The sequence below is a fragment of the Callithrix jacchus genome, chromosome 12 (assembly GCF_049354715.1).
Source record: "Callithrix jacchus isolate 240 chromosome 12, calJac240_pri, whole genome shotgun sequence".
NCBI classification, from domain to species: Eukaryota; Metazoa; Chordata; class Mammalia; order Primates; family Cebidae; genus Callithrix; species Callithrix jacchus.
In genome coordinates, this window is record NC_133513.1 from 14,214,401 (window position 1) to 14,239,919 (window position 25,519).

At 48.5% G+C, this 25,519-nt stretch overlaps 2 protein-coding genes, 1 long non-coding RNA gene, 1 other non-coding gene and 1 pseudogene across 6 annotated transcripts; 2 read left to right on the forward strand and 3 right to left on the reverse strand.

The window, feature by feature from the left end:
• Positions 1-1,287: 1,287 nt before the first annotated feature.
• Positions 1,288-14,593, reverse strand: LOC144578588 (uncharacterized). The gene is made up of 3 exons (XR_013524624.1): positions 11,904-14,593; positions 6,079-6,171; positions 1,288-2,347 (listed from the first exon to the last, which is right to left on the reverse strand). It is a non-coding gene; the product is annotated as an uncharacterized LOC144578588 (long non-coding RNA).
• LOC118146540 (U6 spliceosomal RNA) lies at positions 7,594-7,700 on the reverse strand. The gene has a single exon (XR_004732396.3). It is a non-coding gene; the product is annotated as a U6 spliceosomal RNA (small nuclear RNA).
• Positions 7,681-12,651, forward strand: LOC144578583 (nucleoside diphosphate kinase A pseudogene; annotated as a pseudogene). Its single transcript, XR_013524618.1, has 2 exons — positions 7,681-7,815; positions 11,530-12,651. The product of XR_013524618.1 is annotated as a nucleoside diphosphate kinase A pseudogene (transcript).
• A 1,702-nt stretch (positions 14,594-16,295) lies between the features above and the next one.
• Positions 16,296-22,847, reverse strand: LOC144578584 (uncharacterized). 2 transcript variants are annotated; one of them, XM_078344708.1, is made up of 6 exons: positions 22,776-22,847; positions 20,833-20,908; positions 19,392-19,500; positions 17,242-17,336; positions 16,689-16,774; positions 16,296-16,594 (listed from the first exon to the last, which is right to left on the reverse strand). In XM_078344708.1, exons 3-6 carry the CDS (start codon positions 19,460-19,462, stop codon positions 16,370-16,372), a joined length of 477 nt encoding a protein of 158 aa, XP_078200834.1. In that variant the 5' UTR covers positions 19,463-19,500; positions 20,833-20,908; positions 22,776-22,847; the 3' UTR covers positions 16,296-16,369. The 2 variants fall into 2 exon arrangements, with proteins under 2 accessions (XP_078200834.1, XP_078200833.1); XM_078344707.1 differs by having other exon boundaries at positions 20,679-20,908.
• LOC103790639 (putative UDP-sugar transporter protein SLC35A4) lies at positions 17,303-18,106 on the forward strand. The gene has a single exon (XM_078344706.1). The coding sequence runs from the start codon at positions 17,436-17,438 to the stop codon at positions 17,970-17,972; it is 537 nt and encodes a 178-aa protein (XP_078200832.1). The 5' UTR covers positions 17,303-17,435; the 3' UTR covers positions 17,973-18,106.
• Positions 22,848-25,519: the final 2,672 nt, after the last annotated feature.

A 25,519-nucleotide genomic window follows, 5' to 3' on the forward strand; every position in this document is an offset into this window, starting at 1 on the left:
TAGAAACGAGGGCTACAGAGGGTATTTCCTGAGTTGTAAGAGTTGCTAGAATAATAAGATTCAGGATTCTAGCAGCATAAAAATATGTTTATGGGCCTCATTCAAGAAGTTTTTTTGTTGCCTTTTTTTTTTTTTTTTTTAAAGAGGGAGTTTTACTCTGTTGCCCAGGCTGGAGTGCAATGGCGATCTTGGCTCACTGCAACCTCTGCCTCCTGGGTTCAAGAGAGTCTCCTGTCTTAGCACTTGTGTAGCTGGGATTACAGGTGTGGGCCACCATGCCCAGCTAAGTTTTTGGTATTTTTAATAGAATTTTTTTTTGCCATGCTAGCCAGGCTGGTCTCAAACTACTGACCTCAGGTGATCTGCTCACTTCAGATTCCCAAAGTGCTAGAATTACACTGGAATTGAGACTAGCCTGGGAAACAAAGGGAGAATCTGTCTGTACAAAAAATAAAATAAAAAGTTAGTTGGGAATTACAGGCCTGAGCCACCATGCCCAGACTTCTTTTAATTTTCTTCCTGAAATCCCAAGAAACTATAGTGCACTGTTGCCAGCGTGGGGTGAGGAAGATAGGTAGGAAAAAGAGGGTTCTAAATAAAGCCTCAGGCCGGGTGTGGTGGCTCATGCCTATAATCCCAGCATTTTGGGAGACCGAGGCGGGTGGATCACCTGAGATGAGAAGTTTGAGACCAGTCTGGCCAACATGGTGAAAGCCCTTCTCCACTAAAAATACAAAATTTAGCCAGGCCTCGTGGCAGGTGCCTGTGGTCCCAGCTACTTGTGAGGCTGAGGCAGGAAAATCGCTTGAACCTGGCAGGTGGAGGTTGCAGTGAGCCAAGATGCACTTTAACCTGCGTGACACAGTGAGGCTCTGTCTCACAAAACAAACAAACAAACAAAAAGGAAAAGAATAAAATAAGGTTTCAAAGGCCAGCTAGACCAGCAGTGTTCCTCAAACTTTCACATTCACAAAAAATCACCTGGGGGAATCTTGTTAAGATGCGGTGGATTCTAATTCAGTCTGTGATTCAGTATTTCTTTTTTTTTAATGGAGTTTCGCTTGATCTTGGCTCACTGCAACCTCCCTCCCAGGTTCAAGGGATTCTCCTGTGTCAGCCTCTTAAGTAGCTGGCATTACAGAGGCCTACCACCATGCCCAGCTACTTTTTCTATTTCTAGTAGAGACAGGGTTTCACCATATTGGCCAGGATAGTCTTGAACTCCTGACCACAGGTGATCTGCCTGCCTCGGCCTCCCAAAGTGCTGGGATTACAGGCGCCAGCCACCACTCCTGGCCATGATTCAGTATTTCTAACAAGCTCCCTAGTGATTCCAGTGCTGGTGGTCTTTAGACCATACTTTTGTAAGCAAGAATACTTAAAGCTAAAAAGGAATGTGGTTTTTTGTTTGTTTTTTGAGACAGGGTCTCACTCTGTTACCCAGTCCGAAGTGTAGTGGTGCAATCTTAGTTCACTTCAAGCAATTCTCCAGCCTCAGCCTCCCAAGTAGCTGGAATTACAGGTGTGCACCACCAGGCTCAGCTAATTTTGTAATTTTAGTAGAGCCAAGGGTTTTACCATGTTGACCAGACTGGTCTCCAACTCCTGACCTAAAGTGTTGGGACTGGGATTACAGGTGTGAGCCACCTCACCCAGCCTCTCTTTTTTTTTTTGAGATGGAGTTTTGCTCTTGTTGCCCAGGCTGGGATGATCTCAGCTCACCGCAATCTCCACCTCCTGGGTTCAAGCGATTCTCCTGCCTCAGCCTCCCAAGTACCTGAAATTACAGGCATGCACCACCACGCCCAGCTAATTTTTTGTATTTTTGATAGAGACAGGGTTTCTCCATGTTGGCCAGGTTGGTCTCGAACTCCTGACCTCCTGATCCGCCCACATCAACCTCCCAAAATGCTGAGATTACAGGCATGAGCCACCGCACCTGGCCTATTTTATTTTTATTTTTACTTATTTATTAAGATGGAGTTTCACTCTTGTTGCTGTTGTTACCCAGGCTGGGGTGCAATGGTGAGATCTCGGCTCACTGCAACCTCCACCCCCGGGTTCAAGAGATTCTCCTAACTCAGCCTCCTGAGTAGCTGGGAATTACTGGCACATGTCACCACGCCCAGCTAATTTTCTTTTATTCTTAGTAGAGACGGGGTTTCACCATGTTAGCCAGGATGGTCCCGATCTCCTGACCTCATGACCTGCCCACCTCCCGCCTCCCTAAGTAGCTGGGATTACAGGCATGAGCCACCACGCCAGGCCACATTTCGTTTTTAATTCCATTTTCACTTACCTGGTATTACCTTAGGACAGAACCACCTTCAAGAAATCAGCTAGATACCTACAAGAAAAGAATCACACTTCTCTGAGGAAACTTTAAAAGGCAATGGGTACCATCTTCATTAGATAATGACAGTAGCCTAGATTCTCGAGGTTACCATTTTTACACCATAAATTCGTTTTTTTTCTTAATTCAATCAATAGGCTGTGCCCAGTTGCTCACACCTCTAATCTCAGCATTTTGGGAGGCCAAAGGGGGTGGATTGCCTGAGGTCAGGAATTCAAGACCAGCCTGGCCAACATCGTGAAACATCACCTCTACTAAAAATACAAAAATTAGCCAGGCATGGTGGTGCCCACTTGTAATCCCAGCGACTCGGGAGGCTGAGACAGGAGAATCACTTTAACCTGAGAGGCAGAGTTTGCAGTGAGCCTCGATCACGCCATTGCAATTCAGGCTGGGCTGCAGACCGAGACCCTGATTTTTGTCGTTGTTTGTTCTTGGGACAGGGTCTCGGTCCTGAAATCCAAAACAACAACAAAAATCAGTGAGGCTCCAAGTTGTGTGAATCTGGCTGCAGCAATAGAGGTCAACTTCGGTGTCCCACCAGCATTATCTGCACAGCTGAGTTTGACTGACTTTTAAAAAATAAAACTAAAAATAGAATCATCTGGGGAGTTTAAAGACCTCTGATGCCAGGCCCCATTCCAGACCAACTCATTGAGAATGGCTGGGAGTGAAACCCATGCATAGGTATTTTAAAAAATTCTCTGGCCGGGCACGATGGCTCATGCCTGTAATCCCAGCACTTTGGGAGGCCAAAGTAGGAGGATTGCCTGAGGCCAAGAGTTTGAGACCAGCCTGGGAACACGGTGAAACCCTGTCTCTACAAAAAAGTACAAACACTATTCAGGCAGTGATTGCACCACTGCAGTCCAGCCTGGGCGACAGAGCAAGACCCTGTCTCAAAGGAAAAATAAAAACGTCACCAAAATGCAGATACTTTCGAGAGTTCATGCTAGAGTGGGTAACTCTCTGGGCATCGTATATCAGGCATAAGTGAATCCGTATTATGGTAACACTGCTTTTCACACAGGAGCTCCGAAGCCTTCCCCTGCTGCTACTTTGGTCGTCATGTTGAACTTCAATGCTAGTTGCTGGTACAGTAGCATGTGAACAGCTCTCACGGCTTTTGAAAAGTTGAGATATAATTCATACACCTTACAATCTTTCCATTAAAGATGTTTTGAGAGATAGGATCTTGCTCTTTTGCCCAGGCTAGAGTGCAGTGGTGCAATCATGTCTCAGTGTAGCCTCAAACTCCTAAGCTCAAGCAATCCTCCTGCCTCAGCCTCCTGAATAGCTAGGACTATATATACCACTAGGTGATGTATATACCACCATGCCTGGATAATTAAAAGAAAAAAATTGTAGAGATGGGGTGTCCCTGTGTTACCCAGGCTGGTCTGGAACTCCTGGCCTCAAGCAGTCCTCCTGGTCAACCTCCCAAAGTGCTGGGATTACAAGCATGGGCCACCAGGCCTGGCCAATTTAAGATTTTTATTTTATTTTATTTTATTTTATTTTATTTTATTTTTTCAAGTTAAGACTTTTGAAAAGGCAGTATTGCTGGGTATAAGTATCCTTCCATAATTTTTTTTTTTCAGATGGATTCTCACTCAGCCACCTAGGCTGGCATGTAGTGGCACAATCTCGGCTCACTGCAACCACTGTCTGCCGGGTTCAAGCGATTCTCCCACCTCAGCTTCCTGAGGAGCAAGGATTACAGGTACCCACCATCATGCCTGGATAATTCCGTATTTCAGTAGAAACCAGGTTTCACCATGTTGGCCAAGCTGGTCTTGAACTCCTGACTTCAGGTGATTTGCCTGACTCGGCCTCCCAAAGTGCTGGGATTACAGGCATGAGCCATTGTGCCTGACCCTGAATTTTTTTGATTGCATATATAGACATTTCTAATGAAAAAAGATAGGATCTTTACCTGCTATGGCAGAGTCCATTTTTAAAAACTTTGTATTAAGGGAATTGGAAGTTGGTTGGTTAATTCAAATGGCTTCCCACTAATAATCCACTGGACATAGCAGTCAATAGGCTGTTAGAATCATTCATATATACAAATAGATATAGATATAGATATACATATAGATATACATATACATATATATATATTTAAGATGGAGTCTCACTCTGTTGCCCAGGCTAGAGTATAGTAGTGAGATCTCAGCTCACCACACCTCCACCTCCCAGGTTCAAGCAATTCTCCTGCCTCAGCCTTCTGAGTAGCTGGCATTACAGGCATGTGCCACCACACCTGGCTAACTTTTGTAATTTTAGTAGAGACAGGATTCACCATGTTGGTCAGGCTGGTTTCAAACTCCTGACCTCGTGATCTGTCCGCCTCAGCCTCCCAAAGTGCTGAGATTACAGGAGTGAGCCACCGCACCTGGCCCATTCATATGTTTTAAAGAGAATTGGAGGTAAATGTTGGTTAGGTTAGTCTCAGTTAAGAGAACTGCTCCTGCACTTGGGCTTTTTTAAAGAAGATGAATTTCCTCATCTCATTACATAATAGCATCTATTGAACACTTGCCACGTGACAAGCATTGTCTTAAGTGCTTTGCATGCATTAATTCTTTTAATAATCAACAACCCTATGAATGACTACCATTAGTATCTCTGTTTTATAGATGAGGAAACTGAGATGTACAGGGAGGAAAATTAAATTGTTCACAGTTATGCACACTGTGAGTGGCAGAGTTTGAATTCAAACCCAGTCTGGTTGGTAGAACCCATTCTTAAGCATGGTACACTATGGACTTACCAGTTTAAATTGCTTTATAGGATGTGATTATAGGAATGTGTCAAGTCATAGTTGATTTTATTTTGTGTTGTTCTATCATCTATTTATTTAGAGACAGAGTATTGCTCTGTCACCCAGCTGGAGTGCAGTGGCATGATCTCAGCTCACTACAACCTCTGTGTCTTGGGTTCAAGTGATTCTCATGCCTCAGCCTGCCAAGTAACGGGGCAGGTGTGCACAACCATGCCCAGATAATTTTCTAGTTATAGCAGCACTGGGGTTTCACCATGTTGGCCAGGCTGGCCTCGAATTCCTCTGCTCAAGTGATCCACCCGCCTCAGCCTCCCCAAGTGCTGGGATTACAGGCTTGAGCCACTGCACCCAGCCTCATGTCATACTTTATTAATCACTTGTTCTAAGAAAATAATTGGCCAGGCCTGGTGGCTTATGCCTGTAATTCCAGCACTTTTGGAGGCCAAGGTGGGTGGATCACCTGAGATCAGGAATTTGAGACCAACCTGGTGGGCATGACAAACCCAGTCTCTACTAAAAATACCAAAATATTAGCCGGGTGTGGTGGCACACACCTGTAATTACAGCTACTTGGGAGGCTGAGGCAGGAGAATTGCTTGAACCCTGGAGATGGAGGTTGCAGTGAGCCAATATGGCACCACTGCATTCCAGCCTGGGTGACAGAGCAAGACTTCGTCTCAATTAAAAAAAAAAAAAAAATGGCCGGGCGTGGTGGCTCATGTCTGTAATCTCAGCACTTTGAGAGGCTGAGGCAGGCGGATCACCTGAGGTCAAGAATTCAAGACCAGCCTGGCCAACATGGTGAAACCCTGTCTTGATTAAAAAAAAAAAAAAATTTTAAAGAAAAAAAAATAAGAAAAGAAAAAAATTTTGTTACACTTTCTCTATTATAAATATTCCCTTTGTATAGATATCTCTCCATAGTAATGGTACACACCTGTAATCCCAGCACTTTGAGAGGCCAAGGCAGGAGGATTGCTGGAGGCCAAAATTTTGAGACTAGCCTGGTCATCAAAGCAAGAACCCATCTCTACGAAAAATAAAATAAAAAATTAGTTGGGTATGGTGGTGCCTAGGTATAGTCCAAGCTACTCAGGAGGCTGAGATCAGAGGATCACTTGAGTCCAGCAGTTCGAGACTGCACTGAGCTATGATTGAGCCACTGCCCTCCAGCTTGGGTGACAGGGTGAGACCCTGTCTCAAAAACAAACAAAATTCAAGGTCTGGGCGAGAATGAAAACATTTCCGTATGCCTCCCCGACCCCAGCGTGCACACACACACACGTGCTAACTGTCCTTTCGTCCTGCCTATGGGTTTCCTGCCTTCTCTGGGGAGGTGCTCAGCAGGACGTCTCTGCAGGTTCAGCGGGCTCATCCTAAGGCACTTGCTGCACACAGGCCCACAGGGGCAGGTGAGGGAGCCAGAGAGGGATCAGCTCTGCCTCAGAAAGGGCTGGGGAAACGGACAGGAAAACCTCACAGCTTTCTTCCTCCCTCCCCAGGGAAGACACAACAATGCTGGGAGCCCAGACATTGGGCTGGGGTGACTCCTGGGCTCAAGGGAGGAAGCACCCGGGGCCGGCCTTGGGCCCTCCCTGTCACTGTTCTACGTAGAGCTCCACCAGGAAAGGATGAGGCCTTGTGCTGGTGGGAGGAGGAGCAACAAAGGGTCAAAGACAGACCTGGTTCTAGAACAGAGCTCTGCTCAGGCAGGAGGGAGGGAAGGTGAGACCTGGAAAGACATAGTCTGGGGTGGAGATGGTTCAACTCTGAGAACAGAGCAGAGAAAGGAAACTGGTCCCCAGAAAGCAAGCAGCCTCTGTGTGGAGAACTGCCCTTCTCCTCACTGCTTACACAGGGTTCCACCTCCTGGACCCTGCAGAGGGAGACCCGGTGATCCCAGAAGACTATAGGGAAATCACCCTGATTCCTGGCCTCGTGCAGAAGCCTATCACTAGCTTTGCTGATTTTATATAAGGATGAAAATGATGATAATTTTTTTTTTCTGAGACAAGAGTCTCTCTCTTTCTCCCAGGCTGGAGTGCCATGGCAGCAATCTCTGCTCATTGCTATCACATCAATAGGACGTGAATGTAGCAACGTGCCAAGCCATAGTTTATTTTATTTTGTGTTGTTCTATCGTCTGTTTATTTAGAGAAAGAGTATTGCTCTGTCACCCAGGCTGGAGTGCAGTGGCATGATCTTGGCTCACTACAACCTCTATGTCTCAGGGTCAAGTTCAGGTGAGCCTCCTGCCTCAGCCTCCTGAGTAGCTAGGATTGCAGGCATCCACCACTACGGCTTGCTAATTTTGTATTTTTAGTAGAGACAGGGTTTTGCTATGTTGCCCAGGCTGGTCTCGAACTTCCGACTTCAAGTGATCCGCCTACCTTCGTCTCCCAAAGTCTGAGATTATAGTTGTGAGCCACCACGTGCTGGCCTGTTATTGTTATTTTATATAGGACACGTCACACATTTTTGTGGCAACTTGCACAGGGGCAAGCTAATCTTCCCTGTATTGTGCCAGTTTTAGCATTTACGCGCTGCCAAAGGGAGCACAGTGAGCTTTGCTGATTTTGAGCAGCACTTCCTGTCAGACAATGGAAATTGGACTGGAGGAAGCACCCAGCTCAACCAGCACCCCTCCTGCAGTCATGCTGTGCTCAAGGTCAAGGTGAGGCCATGGACAGGGTTGAGGACCTGGGAGAGCCCTGGAGCCTGAGCCAAGCTCAAGACCTTTGCTCTTACTCCCAGGTGGACCAGCAGGAATGACTGGCCCCATCTTGCCAGTGGGAGGAAAACCTCTACCTGACTGGTTAGGCTGATGCAGAGGAAGCCAACACATAGGCATCAAGGGCCTTGGGCTAAAGACAGTGGAGCCACCTCCATCTCCCGCTTTGTGCTGGGCAAGGCAGTGGATGTGCTGAGCCAGGGACTTCCCACTGTGTCTCCCCAGGAAAACAAGCTCACTTGTCTGTTGCAAGTCAGCCCACCCGTGTCAGGGCAAATTGGCTGCTGGAGAAGGATGCTCTGAAGCCTACTTGGGGTGGGGCGTGGGGAAGAGCAGTTCACGCCCAGGCAGGCTGGACCTTTTTTTTTCTTTTTTTTGAGCTGGTGTCTTGCTCTGTCGCCCAGGCTAGAGTGCAGCAGCAACACGATGTTGGCTCACTGCAACCTCCACCTCCCTGGTTCAAGTGATTCTCCTGCCTCAGCCTCCTGAGTAGCAGGGACTACAGGTGTGTGCCACCACGCCAGGCTAATTTTTTGTATGTTTAGTAGAGACAGGGTTTCACCATGTTAGCAGGATGGTCTCAATCTCCTAACCTCGTGATCTGCCCACCTTGGTCTCCCAAAGTGTTGAAACAATAGGTGTGAGCCACTGCACCCAGCCAACTTTTCTTTGAGACAGATTATAGAAATGTGCTATGTCAGTTTATCTTTTTAAAATTAATCATTTTATTTTAGACTGAATCTTGCTCTGTCACCCAGCCTGGAGTGCTGTGGCAGTCTCAGCTCACTGCCACCTCTCCCTGTGAAATTCAAGGGATTCTCCTGGCATTACAGGCACCCACCACCATGCCTGGCTTTTTTTTTTTTTTTTTGGTATTTTTAGGAGAGATGGGGTTTCATGACATAGGCCAAGCTGATCTCGAATTCCTGACCTCAAGTGATTCGCCTGCTCAGGCCTCCCAAAATCCTTGGATACAGGTGTGAGACACAGCGCCTGGCCTTTTCTCTTCCTTTTGAGGCAGGGTCTTGCTCTACCACCCAGGTTGGAGTGCAGTGGTGCAAATCATGGATCACCAAGGCTTCGATCTCCCTGGGTCAAGTGATCCTCCCAAGTAACTGGGATTACAGATGTACACACCACATCCAGGTAACTTTTGTATTTTTTGTAGAGATGGGTTTCACCATGTTGCCCAGGCTGGTCTTGAACTCCTAGGGTTACGTGATTCACCTGCTTCCGCCTTCTAAACTGCTGGGATTACAAGTGTGAGCCACCATGTTCAGCCAGGCAGCGCTTCTGACTCACCCACTGCCTGGTCCCCACCTCAGGACTGCCTGGGTGGCTCAGCCCACAGCATCTTCATTGTCAACATTTCCCCAAGAGACATTTCTATCTAGATACAGTCTCTGTGCTCAACTTTGCTGCCAGGGCCAAGAGGTGATCAACCAGCGTTTCCCTGATGAGAGCCACAGCTTCACAGTGAGGGCTGGGAGGCAGGAGTGGGAAGGCTGGATCTGGAAATTAGGAATTTTTTTTTGAGACAGAGTTTCGATCTTGTTGCCCAGGCTGGAGAGCAATGGTGTGATCTTGGCTTACCACAACCTCTGCCTCCTGGCTTTCAGTGATTCTCTTGCCTACCCTCTTAAGCACCTAGGATTACAGGCATGCACCACCACGTCCAGCTAATTTTGTATTTTTAGTTGACATGGGGTTTCACCATGTTGGTCAGGGTGGTCTTGAACTCCCAATTTCAGGTGATCTGCCCACTTCAGTCTTCCCAAGTCCTGGGATTACAGGCGTGAGCCATCACGTCCGGTAAAATTAGGAATTTTACTGAAGCTACTAAGCTTAAGCACAGAAGCTGACCACCTCACTTCACTCTCTCTGTACCATTCCCTCCAATCTTCCAGTCTTGGCACCTATTGAGCTATCTCAGAAAGAATGGCTAGGCCCATCAGAGCAAAGAGAACCTGAGGCCTTGAGCAAGAGAAGATCAGGAGCTCTGAGCCCACAGCAGCCAGCCTCTGCCTCCCAGAAACTCAGGTGAGGATGGGGGCAGTGGCTCATGCCTGTAATCCCAGCACTTTGGGAGGCCAAGGCAGGCGGATCACCAGGTAAAAGATCGAGACCAGACTGGCCAACATAGTGAAACCCAGACTCTACTAAAAATACAAAAATTAGCTAGGCATGGTTGTGGGTACCTCTAATACCAGCTACTCAGGAGGCTGAGGGAGAAGAATCACTTGAACATTGGAGGCAGAGGTTGCCGTGAGCTGAGTGGTGCCACTGCACTCCATTCTGGGTAACAGAGTGAGACCCTGTCTCAAAAAGGAAGGAAGGGAAAAATGGAAGGAAGGAAGGGAGGGAGGGAGGGAGGGAGGGAGGGAAGCAAAGGGAGGAAGGAAGGAAGGAAGGAAGGAAGGAAGGAAGGAAGGAAGGAAGGAAGGAAGGAAGTCAGGTGATCAGTGGGGTTTCTGCTGTGTCTGCCTTAGTTGTGGAGCAGCAATGGGTTTAGCCAGTTGGATCTTTGAGCAGAAATAGCTGTGAACTTGTTCCTCTCCCACTGAATTCTGAAATCCCACATTGTTGAATTCGCTGACATGTTAAAGTTTTACCTGTGTTCTGTTTCCACTCCAGCCCAAATAAAACCTCTCAACTGTTTAAGTCCTAGCTGGGCACAGCGGCTCACACCTATAATCCCAGCACTTTGAAAGGCCAAGGTGGGCAGATCACCTGAGGTCAGGACTTTGAGACCAGCCTGGCCAATATGGTGAAACCTTGTCTCTACCAAAAATACAAAAATTAGCCCCGTTTGGTGGCACATGTAGTCCCGGCTACTCAGGAGGCTGAGGCAGGAGAACTGATTACCTGGGAGGTGGAGGTTGCAGTGAGCCAAGATCACACTGCTGTACTCCAGCTTAGGCGACAGAGCAAGACTCCATCTCATAAATAAATAAATTCATTAAATAAATAAACCGTATAAGTCCTAAGACTATTGAACAGAAATGACCAAAAGTTAGAGCACACCCTGCCCTGGGAGGCTCCCTGGGGGAGATCTGGGCTCCCTTAAATCCTCTAGAGGAAGCAGGACCCTGCTGACACCTTGATTTCAGACTTCTGGCTTCCAGAGCTGTGAGGAAATCAATTGCCACTGAGTTTGTAACCTGTTACTTGCAACCTCAGGAAACTGACAGGCTGGGTGACCCTGGGCAAAACCCCTTCCCTCTCCTTGTCTCTGTGTCTTTACCTCTGTGCCCACCATGCAGCTTTTGGGTCCCCTGCTCACTGGCGCCTGACACCATCTGGGCAGGGACCCCTGAGGACATGTAGAGAGTGTGGTGGACCGAGGGCCTCCTGGAACTGCACTGGGCAGGCCCCAGCAGGCTTATGTCTGGAGCTGCCTCCCTCGACAGATGCACTAAGCTGGGATCAAGAGGCGTGGGCTTCAGTGCAGACCCCAGTGACCTTGGACAAGACACTGTTTCCCCCTGCACCTCAGTTTCTTCTGTGAGGTGAGAGCCCTCTCACCTGCTAGGTTTGCTGGGAGGGTTCACAGGGTTCTATAATCATGGCAGGGTCTCAGTCTGTTATGGATGTCAGGATGTCATTGTCATTCTTGCTTTTAATTTATTTTTTATTATTTATTAATTTTTTTTTTAGACAGAAGCTCTCTATTGCCCAGGCTGGAGTGCAGTGGTGAGATCTCGGTGCACTGCAACCTCTGCCTCCTGGGTTCCAGCAATTTTCCTGCCTCAGCCTCCTGAGGAGAAGAGAGAAGGAAAAAAGGAAGGAAGGACAGAAGGAAGGAAGGAAGGAAACAGAGAAAAGAAAGAAAGAAAGAAAGAAAGAAAGAAAGAAAGAAAGAAAGAAAGAGAGAGAGAGAGAGAAAGAAAGAAAGAGAGAGAGAAAGAAAGAAAGAGAAACAAGGAAAGAAGAAAGACTAAAAGAAAGATAAGAAACAAAAAAGACAGACAGACAGAAAGAGAGCTCAAGCCCAAGCAGCCGGAGGGGACCATGGCCAACTGTGAGCATACCTTCATTGCCGTCAATTCACTTGGGGTCCAGTGGGGTCTTGTGGGAGAGATTATCAAGTGTTTTGAGCAGAAGGGATTCTGCCTTGTTGGTCTGAAATTCATGCAAGCTTCTGAAGACCTTCTCAAGGAACACTACATCGACCTGAAGGACCATCCATTCTTGCCGGCCTGGTGAAATACATGCACTCAGGGCTGGTAGTTGCCATGGTCTGGGAGGGGCTGAACGTGGTGAAGACAGGCCGAGTCAGGCTCGGGGAGACCAACGCTGCAGACTCCAAGCCTGGGACCCTCCGTGGAGACTTCCGCATGCAAGTTGGCAGGAACATTATACAGGGCAGCGATTCTGTGGAGAGTGCGGAGGAGATCAGCTTGTGGTTTCACCCTGAGGAACTGGTAGATTATAAGAGCTGTGCTCAGAACTGGATGTATGAAGGACCAGACAGCAGAGCACAATGCTTTTCACATTCATTTCCCCTCCTTCCCACGGGCAGAGGACCAGGTGTGGAAAATCTAGTTATTTACAAGAGCTTCTTCATAATTTGGAGGGAAACTCTTGGAGCTGTGAGTGCTCCCTATACAGTGTTACCATCTCCTACCGATTGAAATGCTTCCTCCCAACAGAGAATTCATGGGGGGTGGGGAGAGAAGGAAAGAAAGAAAAGGAAAGAAGAAAGATAGAAGCCAAGGCTACAGGTGCCCACCACCACACCAGCTACTTTTCCTATTTTTAGTAGAGATGGGGTTTTGCCATGTTGGCCAGGCTGGTCTCAAACTCCTAATCTCAGGTAATCCATTCACCTCAGCCTCCCGAAGTGCTGGAATTTCAGACATGAGCCACTGAAGGTGGCCTTTTTAATTGGGCATTATGGTAAAAAATGGTCTCTACAAAAAGTTAAAAAGTCTATAGTCTCAGCTACTTGGGAAGCTGAGGCAGGAGAACCACTTGAACCCGGGAGGCAAAGGCTGCAGTGAGCTAAAATCATGCCACTAAACTCCAGCCTGGTAGCAGAGTGAGACTTCATCTGAAAAACAAAAACAAAAACAAAAGAAGCCAAATGTGGTGGTGCGTGACTGTAGTCCCAGCTGCTGCTCTGGAGGCTGAGGTGGGAGGATCACCTGAACCCTGGAGACGGAGGTTGCACTGAGCCAGGATTGCACCACTGCACTCCAGCCTGGGTGACACAGTGAGACTCTATCCCTGCATAAAATAAAAAATCTTCCTTTATCTACAAGAGATACCTGCTGCCAAACTGTTGATGAGGAAATAATGCAACCGACTGTGAACTCTCAGAAACTTGAGAAAAGTGACCAGGATCTCAGCAAGTACCTCCTGTGACATTTCCTTCTATGTAATCAAAATAAGAAGAGATGAATTCCGTTTACAAATCACTTTATACTGTTCAAACCAACACATCAAATGGTGCATTCGGAGGACTTGGTTGAGCTCCCAGAGGCCACGTGAGTAGAGGAGAGGGGCTGCAGTCACGGAGGACACTCAGGTGCAGGCATCAGCTGACATAGCAGGTCAGCCAAGTGAAGGAGGTGGCTGATGTACAAGAAGAGACCCAGGTGGAGGAGGTGGCTGAAGGAAGAGAGGTCATGAGTAGAGATTAAGTAGCAGAAGAAACTCATGTCAAGATACTAGCTATGGGAACAGAGGTCACCAAACTAGAAACAGTGGCTAAGGTTCCAGAAGCCACTCATGTGAAGATGGGAGTTAAGGGATGAGAGGCCACTAAGGTAGAGAAGGTGGCTGAGGTTCCAGAAGCCACTCACGTGAAGATGAGAGATAAGGGAACAGAGGCCACTAAGGAAGAGAAGGTGGCTGAGGTTCCAGAAGCCACACATGTGAAGACAGGAGTTAAGGGATGAGAGGCCACTAAGGAAGAGAAAATGCCTGAGGTTCCAGAAGCCACTCATGTGAAGATGAGAGATAAGGGAACAGAGGCCACTAAGGTAGAGAAGGTGGCTGAGATTCCAGAAGCCACTGATTTGAAGATGATAGCTTAGGGAACAGAGGCCACTAAGGAAGAGAAGGTGGCTGCGGTTCCAGAAGTCACTCGTGTGAAGATGATAGCTAAGGGAACAAAGGTCACTAAGGTAGAGAAGGTGGCTGAGGCTTCAGAGGCCACTCGTGAAGATTAAAGTTAAGGGAACAGAAGCCACTAAGGAAGAGAAGGTGGCTGACATTCCAGAGGTCACTCCTGTGAAGATGACAGCTAGAAGAACAGAGGCCACAAAGGTAGAGAAGATGGCTGAGGTTCCAGAAGCCACATGTGAAGTTGAAAGCAAAGGTAGCAGAGGACACTGAGGTAGAGAAGGTGGCTGAGGTTTCAGAAGCCACTCGTCAAGATGATAGCTAAGGGAACAGAGCCCACTAAGGTACAGAAGGTGGTTGAGGTTTCAGAAGCCACTCGTGTGAAGATGTTGGGTAAGAAAACAGAAGCCGCTAAGGTATACAAGGTGTCTAAGGTTCCAGACGCCACTCATGTGAAGGAGATAGCTAAGGGAACAGAGGCCACTAAGGTGGAGATGGTGGCTGAGGTTCCAGAAGCCACTCGTGAAGATGACAGTTAAGGTAACAGTGGCCACTAAGGCAGAGAAGGTGGCTGAGGTTCCAGAAGCCACTTGTGAAGATGATAGCTAAGGGAACATTGGCAACTAAGGTAGAGAATGTGGCTGATGTGCCAGAAGCCACTCGTGAAGATGACAACTAAGGTAACAGAGGCCACTAAGGTAGAGAAGGTGGCTGAGGATCCAGAGGCCACTCGTGAAGATGACAATTAAGGTAACAGTGGTCACTAAGGCAGAGAAGGTGGCTGAGGTTCCAGAAGCCACTTGTGAAGATGATAGCTTAGGGAGCAGAGGCCACTTAGGTAAAGATGGCGGCTGAGGTTCCAAAAGCCACTCATTGAAGATGATAGCTAAGGGAACAGAGCCCACTAAGGTACAGAAGGTGGTTGCGGTGTTAGTAGCCACTCATGTGAAGGTGATAGCTAAGGTAACAGAACCCACTATGGTACAGAAGGTGGTTGAGATTTCAGAAGCCACTCATGTGAAGGTGATAACTAAGGGAACAGAGGACACTAAGGTAGAGAAGGTGGCTGAGGATCCAGAAGCCACTCATATGAAGATAATAGCTAAGTTAACAGAGGCCACTAAGGTAGAGAAGGTGGCTGAGGATCCAGAGGCCACTCGTGAAGATGATAGCTAAGGTAACAGAGCCCACTAAGGTACAGAAGGTGGTTGAGGTGTTAGCAGCCACTCATGTGAAGGTGATAGCTAAGGGAACAGAGGCCACTAAGGTAGAGAATGTGGCTGAGGTGCCAGAAGCCACTTGTGAAGATGACAGCTAAGGTAACAGATGCCACTAAGGTAGAGAAGGTGGCCAAGGTTCCAGAAGCCACTCATATGAAGATGATAGCTAAGTTAACAGAGGCCACTAAGGTAGAGAAAGTGGCTGAGGTTTCAGAAGCCACTCATGAAGCTGATAGCAAAGGGAATAAAGGCCACTAAATTGAGGAAGGAAACTGAGGTTGCAGAAGCCACTTGTGTGAAGATGATGGGTAAGGGAACAGAAGCCACTTACGTAGAGAAGGTGGCTGAGGTTCCAAAAGTCATTCATTGAAGATGATAGCTAAGGAAACAGAGGCCACTAACTTGGGAAATGTGACTGAGGTTCCAGAAGCCACTCGTGAAGATGGTACCTAAGGTAACAGAGCCCACTAAGGTACAGAAGGTGGTTGAGGTTTCAGAAGCCACTCGTGTGAAGATGATAGCTAAGGTATCAGAGGCCACTATGGTAGAGAAGGTGGCTGAGGTTCCAGAAGCCACTTATGTGAAGATGACAGCAAGGGGAATAGAGGCCACTCAGATGATGAAGGTAACTGATGACCCAGAAGCCACTCGTGAAGATGATAGCTAAGGCAACAGAGGCCACTAAAGCAGAGAAGGTGGCTGAGGTTCCAGAAGCCACTCATGTGAAGATGATAGCTAAGGGAACAGAGGCCACTATGGTAGAGAAGGTGTCTGAGGTTCCAGAAGCCACTCATGTGAAGATGATAGCTAAGGGAACAGAGGCCACTATGGTAGAGAAGGTGTCTGAGGTTCCAGAAGCCACTCATGTGAAGATGATAGCTAAGGGAACAGAGGCCACTATGGTAGAGAAGGTGGCTGCGGTTCCAGAAGTCACTCGTGTGAAGATGATAGCTAAGGGAATGGAAGCCACTAAGATAGAGAAGTAGGCTGAGGTTCAATAGGCCACTTAGTTGACAAGGCTGAGGTCCCAGAGGCCTCACAACTAGAGAAAGAAGATGAAGTGCCCCAGGACAGATACAGGGATATGGTAGATGGGACCCCCAGGGGAGACACCTGAACAAGGTGCATGGGGTTCCGCAGGATAGACAGCTGAATGAGTTTTATGGGGTCTCCCTGGACAGACAGCAGGATGAGGTGGTTGAAGTTCCTCAGGACAGACACATGAATGAGGTGGATGAGGCTGAAAAGGGCAGACACCTAAATAAGTTGTATTGGGTTCCCCCAGACAGCACGATGAGGTGGTTGAGGTACCTCAGAACAGATGGCTGGATGAGCTGGATGGGGTTCCACAGGACATACATCTGAATAAGTTGTATGGGGTCCCCCTGGACAGATGGCAGGATGAGTCGGTTGTAGTCCCCCACAACAGACACCTGGATGGGGTAGACAGGGTTCCACAGGACAGACACCTGATTAAGTTTTATGGGGTCCCCCTGGAGAAACAGCAGGATGAGGTGGTTCAGGTACCTTAGCACAGAGAGCTGGATGAGGTTGATAAAGTAACACGGGAGATGTGGCTGAAGCAGGTGATGCAGGTTCCACAAACCGAACAGCTGAAAGAGGTAAAAGAGGCTCCACATGACTCTAATAGAGAATATGTATGAGATCTCAGAGGACACTCAGTTGGTGGAGGTGTCTGTGGTTTCAGATCACCAGCTGGAGAAGGCGGTGGAGGTGCCACCACTGACTCAAGGTGGGAGGGGGAGCTGGCCCATTTGCCTTGTAGGCTCATCTTTGCAGTTAAAAGTAACCAAGACGTCGGGGTGGCAAAGTCCACAGTCAGTGGAGGGGCCTGAGCTCCACCATTCACACGGGACCAGCCAAGAGCCATTCAGCTAGGGCCCCTGAGAAAAATGGGGTCCTGCCCCCCAGCGGGACAACTGTTCTCTTCACAAGTGCTTGGAACTGTTTCCAGGAAACATGACAATGACCCCACCTGAGCCCTCACCCCCAAAAGGAGAAGCAGGGCATGTGGATCGTGCAGCAGAAACTAAGCGGCTGCCTTCACGGGAGCTCCCACCTCGCCAGAAAGCGTTCTTCAGGCACAGGCGTTTCTGGGCTGGCTCCTCACTCATGTGTCTCCCTGGCACTCTCTTCTTTTTCCTCGTTTTCCATCTAGAAGACAGAGAAAGAACTGACTTGAAGAAGAATTAAAACACCACGTTCTTTACTAGACACTCAAAGCTTCATGTTAAAACAAAAACATCCTTAAAAATGACTATCATGGCTGCGGGAGCCTGCTATGCAGCAGGGGGCCTTCAAGTTTCTGGGAAGACCCTTCCCAGTCCCCCTCCAGCAGCTGCTGCCAGCCCCATGCCCCTGCATATCACTCCACTGGGCGTGCTGCTTCTCATCCTGTACTGCCTCATCTCCAGCTCATCTTCAGTGTACACAGAGCTGCTCATGAAGCGACAGCGGCTGCCCCTGGCACTTCAGAACCTCTTCCTCTACACTTTTGGTGTGCTCCTGAATCTAGGTCTGCATGCTGGTGGCGGCCCCGGCCCAGGCCTCCTGGAAGGTTTCTCAGGATGGGCAGCACTCGTGGTGCTGAGCCAGGTGCTAAATGGACTGCTCGTGTTTGCTGTCATGATGCACGGCAGCAGCATGGCGCGCCTCTTTGTGGTGGCCTGCTCACTGGTGGTCAACGCCGAGCTCTCAGCAGTCCTGCTGTGGCTGCAGCTCACAGCCACCTTCTTCCTGGCCATATTGCTCATTGGCCTGACCGTGCACCTGTACTATGGCAGCCGCTAGTCCCTGACTACTTCCACCCTGACTCTGGACCCTGTAGATTGGGTACCACCACCAGACCCCGCTCCCAGGCACCCCTCCTCCTCCCCTCAGCAGCCCTGTAACAAGTGCCTTTGGGAAAATCTGGAGAAGTGTGAGCAGCCAGGTTATTCCCTGGAGATCGGTTGATGAAGGGATACCACCAGGAGACTCAAAGAGTGGGTTTGGTTAAGGAAATGCTTACCATCCCCCATCCCCAACCGAGTTTTTCCAGATTAAAGAATTAAGATCACATCAATAGCTAGGCCTGAGAAATGACCCCATCCCTGTTGGGCAGCTCACTGCCTCATCCTGCATGAACACAGTTGATGAAAGTGGGGTGTGGGCAACATGTGGCTTTCCTTGCCTACTTTGGTCACCCCAGTAGAGCCACTGGAGCTGGCTACTCCAGCCTAGCCTTGGTGCCTGACTCTTCCATAAAGGACACTCAACCTCCCACTTTCATGCAGAAAGGCCCAGTTGCCACAGATTAGACAAACATTACCCCAACCATTCTGACAGTCTTCCCCTAGTTCCAGCAATGCCTAGAGACATGCCTCCTGTCCTCTCCACAGTGCACTCCCCACACCTAGCCTTTGTTCTGGAAACTCCTGAGAGAGCTAGGCCTGATTCATCTCAGGGAATGTAGCCCCTAGGCCCTGGCTTAAGCCTATACTCCTGACCTCTCTGCTCACCCTGAGGGCCATCTTGAAGCCCGCTACCCACTCTGAGGCTCCTGGGAGGTACCACACTTCCCACTCTGGGGCCTGCCGCTACCTAGCAGTCTCCCAGCTCCCAAGAGCCTGGGGAAGCCCTGCACAGAGTGACCTGGGACAGAGTACAGGAAACCTGTAGCTCAATCAGTGTCTTTTTAACTGCATAAGCAATAAGGTCTTACTAAAGTGTTCTAGGCTGTAGGGTGCTTCCTACAACCACACACACACACACACAAAAGACCATCACCACAACAGGGCACATGGCTCATGCCTGCAATTCCAGCACTTTGGGAGGCTGAGGTGGGTGAATCACCTAAGGTCAGGAGTTCGAGACCAGCCTGACCAACATGGAGAAAGTCTGTCTCTACTAAAAATACATAATTAATCAGACATAGCTTCACATGCTTGTAATCCCAGCTACTCAGGAGCCTGAGGCAGAGGATTGCTTAAACCCAGGAGGTGGAGGTTGCAGTGAGCTGAGACTGCAGCACTGCACTCCAGCCTGAGTGATAGAGTGAGACTCTGGCTCAGAAAGAAAAAATAATCCAACACAATGACCTACCTGTGCAGCTTGTAGGCAGCCTTGCTCTCTGCCAAGGCTTAAGCACAGAGCTGTAGGGAGAAAAATACATCCAACTCCTCACCTGTTAGACTATACCCAAAAGCAAGAAAAACAAAGAAAACTTACCCAGTTGCCAAGAGCCTTTCTTGCAGAAGAGGTGACCTGAAAAAGCCACCATGCCTAGCCTGAAAGAACATCTTTCAAGTTCTTTGTAGAATTTGATTTTTTCTGATTTCTGCAAATAAAATAGAAACAAACATGTACATAATAGAATAGGTGACTAGATGACAAGGAGCAAGATGAGAAGGCGCAGATGTCAACTCAACCGTCCCTAATGGAATACTTAAAAAGTGATACATTAAAAACCATCCCCTCCCTGGGCCTGGTGGCTCACACTTGGAATCCCAACTCTTTGGGAGGCCATGGTGGGTGGATCACTTGAGATTGGGAACTTGAGACAAGCCTGGCAAACATGGTAAAACCCCATCTGTACAAAAAACACAAAAATTAGCTGGGTGTGGTGGTGACCACCTGTAGTTCCAGCTGCTCGTGGTGTGGGTGGGTGAGGGGTGGGTGGGGACTGAGGCAGGAGAATCACTTAAACCCATGAGGTAGAGGTTGCAGTGAGCCAAGATCACACAGTGTATTCCAGTCTGGGTGACAAGAGTGAAACTCCATCTCAAAAAAAAAAAGTAAGAGACAGTTATGAGTGTTGTCTATGGTTGTGACTACTGCGCTCACGCTGCAGTGGCAGAGCTGAGTTTGGAAGGAAGCCTGCCTGGCTGCAAAGCCTCAAGTACTATGCGATGCTCGGCTCCTTCCGTTTGCCAACCCTGGGTTGCTGGTGGGTGATGATGCAAACATTACCACAATGGCAGAAGAAGGAATGAACTCTGAAGAACATTCTTCAGAGCCTATAAGAATGGAGGAGAAGAGGATGGATGAGCAGAAAGGCTCACACCTGGAATGCCAGTGCTTACGCAGCCCTCTGAAATAAATACGTATCACTCACGAAACTGTTCTATAACACAGCCAGTGGGGAAACAGAAAAAGCAATGCATGACTTTTCAAAGGCTCATCCTAATGTGGTCCTAAAATTACCTTGTGGATCCGAGAGTCTACATGGTACGTTTTGGAAAATGCCAGGTTATGGTAGTTATCAACTGGGATCATGGGAACGTGTGTGTGTGTTGGTGCAAGCATGGATTTTTGGAATTACAAAATCTGTTTGGGAGAACTATGTCCCACCGAGCTGACCTCTGACGCCTCTCTAATATTGCTCTGTTTGATTAACAGAGTCCCTCCTACAGCCTGATAGGAAGAGTCTACTTTAGGACTCTACCAGGTTCCAGCCTGTCCCCTGCTTCCACCACCATTGCCTGGTTCCAGGCTCCAAGGGAAGGTAGGTACCACCTTGGCTTTGAAGAGTGCGGACATCTGGAGGTAGCCCCGGCCATGGTGGTGGATGAAGAGGAGGTAGATGGGGCCGAGGACCCAATATTTCAGGAAATGTGCACCCTCCTGTGATATTGTTCATAATATCCAGAGGTACATGAGTGGCACCCACACTCCTGCTGTGGTCTCAGGAAGCACAGGCTCAGCAGACTGGTGGCAGCAGGTTCAGGCTCTGTCCGGTTCCAGACCTGAGGGAACACCAGGAGGACTCTTAGGAATGTAGAGGGCAGGGGTACCCAGCTCACCTGCCCAGGGAGCCTGGTGACTTTTCGAATCTCTAACATTTACACAGAAGTGTACCAAGCACTCTTTGGAATACCTAATAATTCTCAACTCCTTTCATCCTGACATCAACCCTAGGTAGATGCAATTATCATACTGATTTGCAGATGAAGAAGCTGAGGACCAGAGTGGTTGAGTAGCTTGGCTGACTTTACCTAGCTGAGAAGTGGAAGGGCTGAGATTTGAACCCAGGGAGCTAGGCTCTGGGGTCTAGGAGACCTGGGCTCTGTAATTATCGCATGGACTGTCAGTTAATCCTTATAACAACTCTAGGACATAGGCCATACTGTCCCCATTTCAGAGACCAGCAGACTGAGGCACCAAGAGGGGAACTGCCTCCCTCAGGGCCACACGAATGGGAAGTAGCAGAGCTGACTCTGACCCAGGCTTATCTGACCCCAAAGTTTGTCCGACTGCTGATCCTGATGTGATTTATTTTTATTATAATTTAATTAGTGTTTTACAGACAGAGTCTCACTCCGCTGCCCAGCCTGCAGTGGCACAATCAAAGCTCACTAAAGCTTTGAACTCCTGGGCTCAATCAGTCCCCCCACCTTGGCCTCCAGAGTGCTGGGATTACAGGCATAAACCCCTTCACCTGGCCTGGCTAATTTTTTTTTTAATGTTTTGTAGAGATAGTAGTCTAACTACGTTGCCCACACTGGTCTGGAACTCTGAGCCTCAAGCAATCCTCCTGACTCAGCCTCCTAGGTGCTGGGATTACAGGCAATGAGCCACCATGCCCAGCTTCATCTGTTTTTTTTTTTTTTTTTGAGAGGGAGTTTCGCCCTTGTTACCCAGGCTAAAGTGCAATGGTGCAATCTTGGCTCACCGAAACCTCCGCCTCCTGGGTTCAGCTAATTCTCCTGCTTCAGCCTCCTGAGTAGCTGGGATTACAGGCACGTGCCACCATGCCCAGCTAATTTTTTGTATTTTTAGTAGAGGCGGGGTTTCACCATGTTGACCAGGATGGTCTCCATCTCTTGACTCGTGATCCACGCGCCTCGGCCTCCCAAAGTGCTGGGATTACAGGCGTGAGCCACCGCGCCCGGCCATCTGTTGTTTTTAACTCAGCAGTTCTGCTGGCCCTATCTAACCTTGGAGGACATTTGAAGTTTAGTGGACGTGGCCTCTCCACTTTTCTCTCTGCTGTCTTTTTATTCTCCCTGGTTTCACAACCCACTGGCTGTGCTAACTTTAACCTCTGTGCCTCAGTTTCCTTCCCTGCAAAAGGGGGATGAGACTCTGCATATATGAGTTGTATTAAATGAATTAGCAGCAGCAAAGTTCACAGCAGTGTGGCACCATGTTGGGCACAAGGCTAGGCACAGAGGATTCCTCAATTCATACCAGCCTATTGCTTCACCTCCATGGCCCTCAGAATGCTGGGAGTTTGCAACCCCCACCCCACCCTCCCATGAACTCCACTCCCTGGAATCCTTTGCTAAGAGCAATGGGAAAATAAACCAGCGGGATAAGTGCTCTCTGGGGGTAGGAGAGCATGCATGGGTGACCAACTAGCTTTACGTGAATAAGTTTCAAAGCCCCTAGAAGCTGGGCGGTCTGGTGGCCCTTTAAACAGAGCTGGAGTATCGGGGGCCGGCTTGGTGAAAGGGGTCCAACCCGTGCAGTTAGGGGGCTGGAGTAAGTCTCCGCGCTTCCGGGTCCAGGAATTTGGGGGTGTCTCCTCTCCCCAGTATCGCATCCCCAGAGATCTGCACCCAAACCAAGCCTGGAAAAGGAGAATGGGGCACGATGTGCGGGGGCACTCACCTCCTGCCCCACACAGGGCTCGCCAGGCGCGGCCATCAGCGCCTCAGTTGTCCTGGGTCCCAGCGTCGGTCTGTAGGTCAGTGTCCCAGCAGAGGTCTCCTCTGTGCTCTTGCCAGGGAAGGGGCGGGGCGGGGCAGTTCCGGCTGAAATTGGAGCTCGGAGATCAGAAGGCCCCGGGCAAGGTCCAGCTGCCCGGCGGGGGTGGAGCCACAAGGGGTTAAAACAGGTAGGGGCGGGAGGGAGGCGCGCTTGGGGAGCTGGAGCAGGCACCTGGGTGGGGGATCCCGGAACCCCTAAAGGTTCAGTGACACGTCCTTAGTTCCCTCTTCCCCCGGCAACAAGAATCACTCCAAACTTCCCAAATACTTTGGACCCAGCAATTCCAGTTTCTCCTGATGAGAGAACTCAAAGGTCTGTGATCTTGTTCATAATATCCAGCGGGAGGGAAGATGCTATTCCTCCCAACATCGCAGGGCATGTACACCCCCCTGTGATACTGTTTGTTGTATTCAGGCACGGAGAGTACAATATTCCTCCCAATGTCACAGGGAGTGTAGAGCCCCAAATGATATTGTTCATAATATTGAGGGGAGGAGGAGATGATATTCCCCCCAATATCGCAGGGAGTGCACACCCTTCTTGGATCCTGTTCATAATATCCAGGAAGGGAGAGGATGATATTCCTCCCAATACTGCAGGAGATGTACACCCCCAGCGATATTGTTCGTAATATCCAGTGGGGGGAGAGGATAACATTTTTCCCAATATCACGGGGGGGAGGGGGAACAATGCCCTGTGATATTGTTGGTAATATCCAGGTGGGAGAGGGTAATATTCCTTCCAATATTTCAGGAAATGGGCACCCTCCTGTGATATTGTTCATGATATCCATGCAGGGACAGGATAACATGACTGTCAATCTTAAGAGTGTCCACACCTATGACATTGCTCCTACCATCAAGAAGGGGATATTATTCCCAATATTGTAAGCACTTTGTGTGTACACCCTCTGTGACATTTTTGTAATATTCAAGGGGAGAGGATGATTCTACTCCCAATATTGCAGAAGGTGTACACCCACCTGTGATAGTCTTCATAATATCCAGGAGGGGAGATGATGATACTCCTCTCAGTATCTCAGGAATACACATTTCCCTGTGAAATTGTTCATAATATCCAAAGAAGGAGAGGATGATATTCCTCCCAGTATTGCAGGGAGCGCACGTTTCCCTGTGAGACTGTTGGTAATATTTAGAGGGGGAGGAGATATTCCTCCCAATATGGCAAGGGGTGTACACCTCCTTGTGATATTATTCATGATATCGGGGTGGGGGAAGAGGATGATATTCTTCCCCATATCACAGAATCTGTGCACCCTTCTGTGATATTGTTCATAATATCCGGGGGCAGGGAGAGAGGATGATATCCCACCTAACATCGCAGATAATGTCCACATTCTCTGTGATATTGCTCTTAACATTAAGTGGAGGAGAGGATACATTTTCCAATATCGCATTGGGCATACATCTCCCTGTGGTACTGTTCATTACATCGGTGGGAGAGGATAATATTCCTTCTACTATCACAGAAAGTGTACATCCCCCCGTGATATTGTTCATGATATCCAGGGACGGAGAGGATGATGTTCCTCCCAATATCGCAGGGGTGTACAATTTCTTGTGATATTGTTCCTTATGTCCAAGGAGAGAGACTATGACATTTTCCTCAATATCGCAGGGGATGTACACACCCTTGTGATATTGTTCATAATATCCATGGTGGGAGAGGATATTGCTTTTCATATTACAGTGGGTGTACACCCCCCTACAATATTGTTTGTAACATCCGGCGGGGCGGGGAGAGGCTATTACCCCCATATCGCAGGGGGTACACACCCCTGTGATACTGTCCACAACATCCAGGGAAAAGAGGATCACATTACTACCCATATCACGGGCGGTGTACACCCTCCTTCGGTATTGTTCATAACACCCAGGAGGGGAGAGGATGATGTTACTCCCCATATGGCAGGGGTGGACAAACCTGTGATACTGTTTGTAACATTCGGTGGGGAGAGGATGATGTTAGTCCGAATAGCGCAGATTGTGGACAGCCCCCTGCAATATTGTTCATAATATCTAGGGGGGAAAAGGATGATGTTCCCCACACTGCAGGGGTGTATGCCCTCCTGCGATATTGTTCATAATATCCGGTGGGGGAGAGAATAATGTTACTCCTCATATCACAGAATGTGTACACCCCTTGCAATATTGTTCATAATATCCAGGAAGGGAGAAAATGATGTTACTTCCCATATTCACACCTCTGCAATATTGTTTATAATATTCACGGGGCAAGAGGATGGCATCACTTGCCACATTGCAGAGGGCATACACCCTCCTGGGAAATTGTAATATGCAGGGGATGACAGGACATTTTTCCCAATATCGTAAACACCCTGTGTGTACAACCCTGTGATATTGTTCATCATATCCAGCAGAGGACAGGATGACGTTACTCTGCATATGGAAGGGGTGCACACTCCCCTGTAATATTTTTCATCCTATCCAGTGTGGAAAAGGATGATACAACTTCCAATATGGCAGGGGGTATAAACTCCACTGTAATATGGGTCATAATATTTAGGGGGAAAGAGGATATGATTACTTCCAGTATTGCAGTACACCCGCCTTGTGATATTGTTTGTAATATCCACGAGGTGAGAGGATGATATTACTCCTAAT